The sequence below is a fragment of the Leucoraja erinacea genome, unplaced genomic scaffold (assembly GCF_028641065.1).
Source record: "Leucoraja erinacea ecotype New England unplaced genomic scaffold, Leri_hhj_1 Leri_523S, whole genome shotgun sequence".
Taxonomy (NCBI): Eukaryota; Metazoa; Chordata; class Chondrichthyes; order Rajiformes; family Rajidae; genus Leucoraja; species Leucoraja erinaceus.
In genome coordinates this window covers 47,544-57,075 of record NW_026576425.1, presented here as the reverse complement: position 1 = coordinate 57,075, position 9,532 = coordinate 47,544, and the positions used below count along the sequence as shown (strand labels likewise).

Here is a 9,532-nt window from a genome sequence, read left to right as displayed (position 1 = left end):
ATGTCCAAACCTCTTGTTTGAATCTTCCCTACTCTCAGTGGGAAAAGCTTATCCACTCTATCCCTCTCATCATTTTAAAGACCTCTATCAAGTCCCCCCTTAACCTTCTGCGCTCCAAAGAATAAAGCCCTAACTTGTTCAACCTTTCTCTGTAACTTAGTTGCTGAAACCCAGGCAACATTCCAGTAAATCTCCTCTGTACTCTCTCTATTTTGTTGACATCTTTCCTATAATTAGGCGACCAGAATTGTACACCATACTCCAGAATTGGCCTCACCAATGCCTTGTACAATTTGAACATTACACCCCAACTTCTATACTCAATGCTCTGATTTATAAAGGCCAGCACACCAAAAGCTTTCTTTACCACCCTATCTACATGAGATTCCACCTTCAGGGAACTACGCACAGTTATTCCTAGATCCCTCTGTTTAACTGCATTCCTCAATTACTTCTGTGAATTGTCCCCAATGTGTGTAGGGTAGAACTCGTGGTTGGCCGGCACTGACTTGATGGGCTGAAGGGCCTGTTTTCATGCTGTATGTCAAAACTAAACTAAATAGTCCTGGCTAAAGTAAAGCATCCTTTATTGTCATTCAGATATTTCAGTCTCTCCTGCACCTATTGTCTATTGAATGGTGGTAACATAGACAATAGGCGCAGGAGTAGAGGCCATTCGGCCCTTCGAACCTGCATTCATTCAATATGATCATGGCTGATCATCCAACTCAGTATCCTGAACCTGCCTTCTCTCCATACCCCCTGATCCCTTTAGCCACAAGGACCACATCTAACTCCCTCTTAAATATAGCCAATGAACTGTGTGGCCTCAACTACCTTCTGTGGCAGAGAATTCCACAGATTCACCACTCTCTGTGTGTGAAAAAAAAATGTTTTTCTCATCTCGATCCTAAAAGATTTCCCCCTTATCCTTAAACTGTGACCCCTAGTTCTGGGTGGAAGGGCCGAATGGCCTCTACTCCTGCACTTATTGTCTATTGAATGGTGGTACTGGGTGGAAGGGCCGAATGGCCTCCTCTAGCACCTGTGGCCCATGTCTCTGTGTTATCCTTATTGGTCCAATCCTTCCCATGGGCTGACTAGCTATTGGCCAAAGCTGTCAACCCGCCTTGATCCTATTGGTCCTTGACCTGACTGTTCCAATTGGCCGATGCCAAAGCGTTGACCCTATTGGTCCACCCTCGCCCGGTGGCTGTGCTCCGATTGGTCCGGCCCTCCTTGGGGCGGGGCTTGTCTTGGCTGGCCTGTGATTGGCCCTGGGGCATTGGTTTGCTACATCTTCCTCTGCTGTGATTGGCAGTGGCCTTTGGCTTGCTACATCTTCCGCTGCTGTGATTGGCCGGCTGTTGGTTTGCTACATCTTCCGCTGCTGTGATTGGCCGGCTGCTGGCTTGCTACATCTTCCTCTGCTGTGATTGGCCGGCTGTTGGTTTGCTACATCTACCGCTGCTGTGATTGGTCCTGGCTGTTGGTTTGCTACATCTTCCGCTGCTGTGATTGGCCCTGGGGCTTTGGTTTGCTACATCTTCCGCTGCTGTGATTGGCGGCTGTTGGTTTGCTACATCTTCCGCTGCTGTGATTGGCCGTGGCCTTTGGTTTGCTACATCTTCCGCTGCTGTGATTGGTCGGCTTGTTGGTTTGCTACTACATCTTCCGCTGCTGTGATTGGCCGGCTGCTGGCTTGCTACATCTTCCGCTGCTGTGATTGGCCGGCTGCTGGCTTGCTACATCTACCGCTGCTGTGATTGGCCGTGGTCTTTGGTTTGCTACATCTTCCCCTGCTGTGATTGGCCGTGGCCTTTGGTTTGCTACATCTTCCGCTGCTGTGATTGGTCCTGGGCTTTGGCTTGCTACATCTTCTGCTGCTGTGATTGGTCCTGGGCTTTGGCTTGCTACATCTTCCTCTGCTGTGATTGGCCGGCTCTTTGGTTTGCTACATCTTCCGCTGCTGTGATTGGCCGCTGGGGCTTGTCTTTGCTACATCTTCCTCTGCTGTGATTGGTCCTGGGCTTTGGCTTGCTACATCTACCGCTGCTGCGATTGGCCGCTGTTGGTGAAGGGGGGCGTGTGAGTGACCACTGGTCCCTGGTCAGTGGCCGGAGCTTGGACACTGACAGAGACACAGACTGGGTCAATGGACGGGTCGGTGCTGCTGCGAGTGCCGGTGCTGGAGGAAGGAGCAGACGAGGAAGACGAGGAGGATGATGAGGAGGATGAAGCATTCAAGGTTCATCTCATCCCCAGATCCTCGCCCATCCCCAGGAGGAGAAACCGCAGCTGGGATGAGGCTGAAGACCCTTCCCTCACCCGCAAGGTCCGCTTCGCCGACACCTGCGGCCTGGACCTGGTGCATCTACAGACCTTCAGCAAGTTCGAGCCCGAAGAGGGAGAGGGAGAGGGGTTGGACTCGCCACCACAGCCCGGCGGCTTCCAGTTCCAGCTCCAGCCCGACTTCAGCCTCCCCTCCTCCCCGGCAGAGCTGTGGGCGAGGCTGCAGGAGCAAGGGGTGGAAGTGGAGGCTATAGCAAGGCAGGAGGACCTTCTCTCGGTGGTCGGCACCGTCCGGGTGCTGAACGACGCCTTCCAGAAGTCGGTGCAAGTCCGGGCTACGCTCGACTCCTGGCGATCTCACTACGACCACCCGGCCGGACACTTGCAGACGGCGCCGGATGGCGGCTCCGACCTCTTCTCCTTCACCCTCCACTTCCCCCAATCCTGCGCCGCCCCCGGCGCCTGCATGGAGTTCGTGGTTCGATACCAGACGCCGGGAGAGGTCCGATGGGCCAACAACCGGGGCAGCAACTACAGGCTGATCTGCAGGGCGTTGGAAGAGGTGCCATCGTCCTGTCCTTGCCCCAACCCCAGCCCCACCTCAACCAAGTTGGTGCTGAGAAGTTGCCTCAGAGCCAGCCCTATCAGGTAGGGGATGAGGGTGAGGAGGAGTGGTCGTAGAGGAACCGAAGATAGACACAAAATGCTGGAGTTAGAATAAAGGGGAGGCCATTTAAGACTGAGGTGAGAAAAAACTTTTTCACCCAGAGAGTTGTGTGAATTTGTGGAATTCCCTGCCACAGCGGGCAGTGGAGGCCAAGTCACTGGATGGATTTAAGAGAGAGTTAGATAGAGCTCTAAGGGCTAGTGGAGTCAAGGGGAGAAGGCAGGCACGGGTTATTGATTGGGGACGATCAGCCATGATCACAATGAATGGCAGTGCTGGCTCGAAGGGCCGAATGGCCTCCTCCTGCACCTATTGTCTTTGTTTCTATGGGACAAGCAGCATCTCTGGAGCGAAGGAATGGGCGACGTTTTTGGTCGAGACCCTTCTTCAGACTGTTATCGACAGGCGCTTCAGCCCATCTAGACTGTGCTAGCCAACGTGGGGGGGGGGAGAGAAGAGGTCCCTCATTGCCCCTCCCCACACAGCGCGGCACCCCCTTCTCACCTCCCCTCCCCCCTCACTGGGCCATAATCTTCCCCTCTGTCTAAACTAAACTAAATTATTGTCCCCCCTCCCTCTCCCCCCCCCCGGACATGTGTCACAGCCAGCACCTTCTCACCTTACCCTCCACAGTCAGGACTTTCCCCGCTGCATCCCTGGCCGAGCTCCCGCTATCTGACCTCCAGCCACACAAGGTCGGCCAAGGTTCCCCTGCCCCGAGATGCCCTCCCTCCCCACCCCCCCCCCCCTCCCGTACCCATGTGTCCCAAAATGGCCCCGCACTCACCTTCCCCAGTGTCGTAAGTGATAGGAGCAGAATTAGGCCATTCGGGCCATCTAGTCTGCACCGTGGCTGCTCTATATCCCCCTCCTCTGAAGAAGGGTCTCGACTCGAAACATCACCTATTCCTTCGCTCCATAGATGCTGCCTCACCCGCTGAGATTCTCCAGCATTTTGGTCCACCTTCGATTTTTCCAGCATCTGCAATTCTTTCTTAAACACCTCTCCCTCCTAACCCCATTCTCCTGCCTTCTCCCCATAACCCCTGACACCCGCACTAATCAACAATCTATCTATCTCTGCTTTAAAAATACCCACTGACTTGTGGCCTCCACCGCCGTCTGTGGCAACGAATCCCACAGATTCACCACCCTCTGGCTAAAGAAATTCCTCCTCATCTCCTTCCTAAAGGGACATCCTTTAATTCTGAGGCTGTGCCCTCTGGTCCTAGACTCTCCCACTAGTGGAAACATCCTCTCCACATCCACGCCACCCCCCCACCCCCCCCCCCCCCGACAATGATTATTATTTATTCAAATCATTTGCTATGTCGCTCTTCCAGGGAGATGCTAAATGCATTTCGTTGTCTCTGTGCTGTACACTGACAATGACAATTAAAATTGAATCTGAATCTGAATCTCTCTCCGGGCCTTTCACTATTCGATAAGTAGTTGGTTCTCAGTCAGGCTATCAACTCCAAAGACGTACAGGTTTGTAGGTTAATTGGCTTTTGGTATCAGTTTAAACATTAGTGTACGGGGATCGCTGGTGGGTGTAGGATGGTGGTAGTGTACGGGGATCGCTGGTCGGCACGGACTCGGTGGGCCGAAGGGCCTGTTTCAGCGCTGTATCTATAAACTAAACTAGTGTACGGGGATCGCTGGTCTGCACGGACTCGGTGGGCCAAAGGGCCTGTTTCCGCACTGTATCTCTAAACTAAACTAAACTAAACCTGCCACCTGTTCCTCTCATCCAGCTTCAGTCTCCCCCCTCTCTCTCCCCCTGTGGGAATCACCCCACAGGCCTCCATTCCGTCACGGTCTCTATTACTGCCGTCACTTTTTCCGACGAGCCCCAGTCCTAATTTACCCAGCCCAGGTCTCTGGTCTCATTCAGCAACTCCCTGGCCCCTGTCCAGCCTGTACTATTTATACCCTGTGCCAATCTATATCCTCCGGCTATTCTCAGCTTATCGACAGTCTCTCTGTTTCCTCGTTAGTCCCAATAGTGAAAGGCCCGGATAGAGTGGATGTGGAGAGGATGTTTCCACTAGTGGGAGAGTCTAGGACCAGAGGGCACAGCCTCAGAATTAAAGGACGTACCTTCAGGAAGGAGATGAGGAGGAATTTCTTTAGCCAGAGGGTGGTGAATCTGTGGGACTCGTTGCCACAGACGGCGGTGGAGGCCACAAGTCAGTGGATATATTTAAGGCAGAGATAGATAGATTCTTGATTGGAACGGGTGTCGGGGGCTATAGCCTCAGAATTACAGGACCCCTTAAGTTCACGTGATAGGAGCAGAAATAGGCCATTCAGCCCATCGAGTCTACTCCGCCATTCAATCATGGCTGATCTATCTCTCCAGAACCAGGGGCCACAGTTTAAGGATAAGGGGGGAAGTCTTTTAGGACCGTGATAAGAATTTTTATTTTCACACAGAGAGTGGTGAATCTGTGGAATTCTCTGCCACAGAAAGTAGTTGAGGCCACAGTTCATTGGCTATATTTAAACATAGAAAATAGGTGCAGGAGTAGAGGCCATTCGGCCCTTCGAGCCTGCACCATTCGCCATTCAATATGATCACGGCTGATCATCCAACTCAGTATCCTGTACCTGCCTTCTCTCCATCCCCCCTGATCCCTTTAGCCACATCTAACTCCCTCTTAAATATAACCAATGAACTGTGTGGCCTCAACCACCTTCTGTGGCAGAGAATTCCACAGATTCACCACTCTCTGTGTGAAAAAAAAATGTTTTCCTCATCTCGGTCCTAAAAGATTTCCCCCTCATCCTTAAGGAGGTGTTAGATGTGGCCCTTGTGGCTAAAGGAATCAGGGGGTATGGAGAGAAGGCATGTACAGGATACTGAGTTGGATGATCAGCCATGATCATATTGAATGGCGAATGGTGCAGGCTCAAAGGGCCGAATGGCCTCTACTCCTGCACCTATTTTCTATGTCTCTATGATTAAATGCTTTGTGCAGCGCATCTGTAGAAGGTGGTGAGGGTTGTGCTGGACTTTCTGTGCCTTCTAAGGAAGTAGCGACGTTGGTGGTTTGGGTTTGAAGTTCCCCTCCATCTCCGCAGCTTTCCACATCGTCGCTGCCCACTTGCCCAAGATCCTGCCTGCATTGGGACACGTCACTGACGCTAACCCATCGGGTTCCTATTAAATCTTTTCCCTCTCACTCAGAGACATAAAGTGTGGAGACAGTTGGGAGAGTTGGCTGTAGTGGGGAGTGAGGGGCCAGTGCTGCTGACACCACTATAACATGTTCTCTCTCTCTCTCTCTCTCTCTCTCTCTCTCTCTTTCCCTCTCTCTTTCTCCCTCTCTCTCTCCCCCCCCCCCCCCCCCCCCTCTGTGGCAGTGGCAAGAGCGTCTCCTCTCTCTCCCAGACGCGGGGGATCAAGGTAGGGCCATCACTGGGGGGGGGTTAGAGTGTGAATCTATCTCAGTCTCCCACATACAATTATGCCCCTGTCCCACTTAGGAAACCTGAGTGGAAACCTCTGGAGACTTTGCGCCCCCACCCAATGTTTCAGTGCGGTTCCCGGAGGTTGCAGGTGGTTGCCGGAGGTTGCAGGTGGTTGCCGGAGGTTGCAGGTGGTTGCCGGTGGTGGAGGCTAGTAAGGAGACTGACAAAAACCTCCGGGAACCGCACGGAAACCTTGGGTGGGGCGCAAAGTCTCCAGAGGTTTCCGTTCAGGTTTCCTAAGTGGGACAGGGGCATAACTAGAATTCAGAAGATTGAGAGGGGATCTTATAGAAACTTACAAAATTCTTAAGGGGTTGGACAGGCTAGATGCAGGAAGATTGTTCCCGATGTTGGGGAAGTCCAGAACCAGGGGTCACAGTTTAAGGATAAGAGGGAAATCTTTTAGGACCAAGATGAGAAAAACTTTTTTCATACACACAGAGTGGTGAATCTGTGGAACTCTCTGCCACAGAAGGTAGTTGAGGCCACACAGTTCATTGACTATATTTAAGAGGGAGTTAGATGTGGCCCTTGTGGCTAAAGGGATCAGGGGGTATGGAGAGAAGGCAGGTACGGGATACTGAGTTGGATGATCAGCCATGATCATATTGAATGGCGAATGGTGCAGGGGTGGAAGGGCCGAATGGCCTCTACTCCTGCACCGATTTTCTATGTTTCTATAACACTCTCTGTCCACCACTCCGCTGCCCACAGATGGTGTACATACACTGTGTCAGGGTGTGTGTCTGTCCTGATACACACACACACACACACAGGGACATCATTGACCAGTGACATCATTGACCAGTGACATCATTGACCTGTGACATCATTGACCAGTGACATCATTGACCAGTGACATCATTGACCAGTGACATCATTGACCAGTGACATCATTGACCAGTGACATCATTGACCAGTGACATCATTGACCTGACATCATTGACCAGTGACATCATCGACCAGTGACATCATCGACCATTGTGACATCATCGACCAGTGACATCATCGACCAGTGACATCATTGACCTGTGACATCATTGACCTGTGACATCAGAGGCGGAGGGTCGGGGGTCGGGAGGGTCTCTCACTCACTCACTCAGTGTCCTGTATCCACAGACGGGACCAACGAGAGCTCGACTGACCAGCCCCCACCCCCACGGAGCAGCTCCCTGCAGGTACAGCCCCCCCCTCCCCCCCACACCCTCCCCCCCCACCCCCTCACCCCCCCTCCCCCACCCCCTCCACCCCCCTCACCCCACCCCCTCCCTTCCCTTCCCCCCTCCCCTCTGTCCTTCCATCCCCTCCCCCTCACCCCCACCCCCCCACACCCTTCCCCCTCCCCTCTGTCCTTCAGGTACAGCCCCACCCCCTCACCCCCACCCCCTCCTCACCTCACCCCACCCCCCCTTCCCTCCCCCAACCCCCTCCCCTCACTCGCCCCCCCCACCCCACCCCCACACCTTCCCCCTCCCCTCCCTTCCCCAACTCCCCCTCCCTCACCCCCTCCCTTCCCCCCTCCACTCTGTCCCCCCCCCCCCCCCCCCCCCCCCGTGTTTTCCATTCCCTCTGCATCCTCGTCTCCGTGCCGCGATCCGCTGCTTGTGTGTGTGTGGGGGGGGGGGGGGGGTGCTGCAGGGGGGGGCTGCAGGGGTGGGGGTGTGGGGTGCGTGGAGCCGCGGCGGGTGGGCCTGCTGCCTCCCAGCCCCGGCCTCCAGCGTGGAGTTCGCACGTTCTCCCCGGTTCCCCCCATGCAGGGTCGGTGGGCGGGGAGGGGAGGGGAGGGGGGAAGAAATGGGGTTGATTCCTCAAGCAGGGGGGAGCGGTTACAGGGGACTGTGATTGAACCGAGCTAGTAGGAATTCACGGGCCGAACGGCGTTTTCGTTGAGGAGGAATCTGGTGCCAGGGGAACTGATCACTGATAACTCTCTCTCTCTCCTCCCCCTCCCCTCTCTCCCCCTCCCCTCTCTCCCCTCCCCCTCTCTCCCCTCCCCTCTCTTCTCTCTCCCTCTCTTCCTCTCTTCCCCTCTCTCTCCCCCTCTCTCCCTCCCCCTCCCTCTCCCTCCCCTCTCTCTCCCCCCCTCCCCTCTCTCCCTCCCCCTCTCTCTGTACTCTCCCTCCGCGTCTCTCTCCCTCTCTCCCTCTCCCTTCCCCTCCTTCTCTCTCCCCTCCTCTCTCTCCCGCTCATTCTCCCCTCCTCCCCTCCTCCTCCCCCCCCCCCTCCTCTCTCCCCCCTCCCCTCTCTCCCCCTCCCCCTCTCCTCCCCCTCCCCTCTCTGCCCCCCTCCCGCCTCTCCCCCCTCCCCTCCCCTCTCCCCCTCTCCCCCTCTCCCCTCTCTCCCCCCTCCCCTCTCTCCCCCTCCCCTCTCTCCCCTCCCCTCCCGCCCCTCTCCCCTCCCCCTCTCCCCTCCCCTCTCCCCCTCCTCTCTCCCCCTCCCCTCCCCCCCTCCCCTCTCTCCCCCTCCCCTCTCTCCACCTCCCCTCCTCTCCCCTCCCCCCCTCTCTCCCCCTCCCCTTCTCCCCCTCCCCTCTCTCCCTCGCCCTCTCCCCCCTCTCTCACAGATCCCCACGGTCCACGTCAGCCAGCTCCAGACGCCCCCCCCTCTCCCGGAGGGAACGCCGCTCGCTGCTGCCTCGCCTTCCCCAGACCGTGGAGGGGCCGAGTGATTAGGGGGAGGGGAGGGTGGAGGTGTCCCCTCAGAACCCGACGGGGGGCTGCTGGAGGGGGAGGAGGGGGTCTCCCATTGTCTATCCCCTTCCCCCTGGGCCACCGGGAGGGGGGAGTGAGAAGGGAGGGGGGAGGGGAGGGAGAGAGCAGGGAGGGGGAGGATATGGAGGGGGAGAGGGAAGAGGGGGAGGATATGGGGGTGGATATGGAAGGGAGGGGGAGAGGGAAGATGAAGGGGTGTGGGAGGGGGAAGGGGGAGATATGGAAGAGGAGGAGGATGAGAGGGAAGATGAGGGGGTGTGGGAAGAGGGGGAGGGAGAGACTTAGGGAGGGGACTGGGAGCCGGAGGTGACGGGGGGAGAGGAGGGGGTCCTGCATCGAGCTGACCCCGGCCCCAGCCTCGTTGACCCCCGACCCTCCGCTGTTG

At 55.9% G+C, this 9,532-nt stretch overlaps 1 protein-coding gene across 1 annotated transcript; it reads left to right on the top strand.

The window, feature by feature from the left end:
• Positions 1 to 2,049: 2,049 nt before the first annotated feature.
• Positions 2,050 to 9,111, top strand: LOC129694037 (protein phosphatase 1 regulatory subunit 3A-like). Its single transcript, XM_055630766.1, has 3 exons — positions 2,050 to 2,940; positions 7,556 to 7,614; positions 9,000 to 9,111. The coding sequence occupies exons 1-2, from the start codon at positions 2,156 to 2,158 to the stop codon at positions 7,578 to 7,580; spliced, it is 810 nt and encodes a 269-aa protein (XP_055486741.1). The 5' UTR covers positions 2,050 to 2,155; the 3' UTR covers positions 7,581 to 7,614; positions 9,000 to 9,111.
• The last annotated feature ends 421 nt before the right edge of the window (positions 9,112 to 9,532 follow it).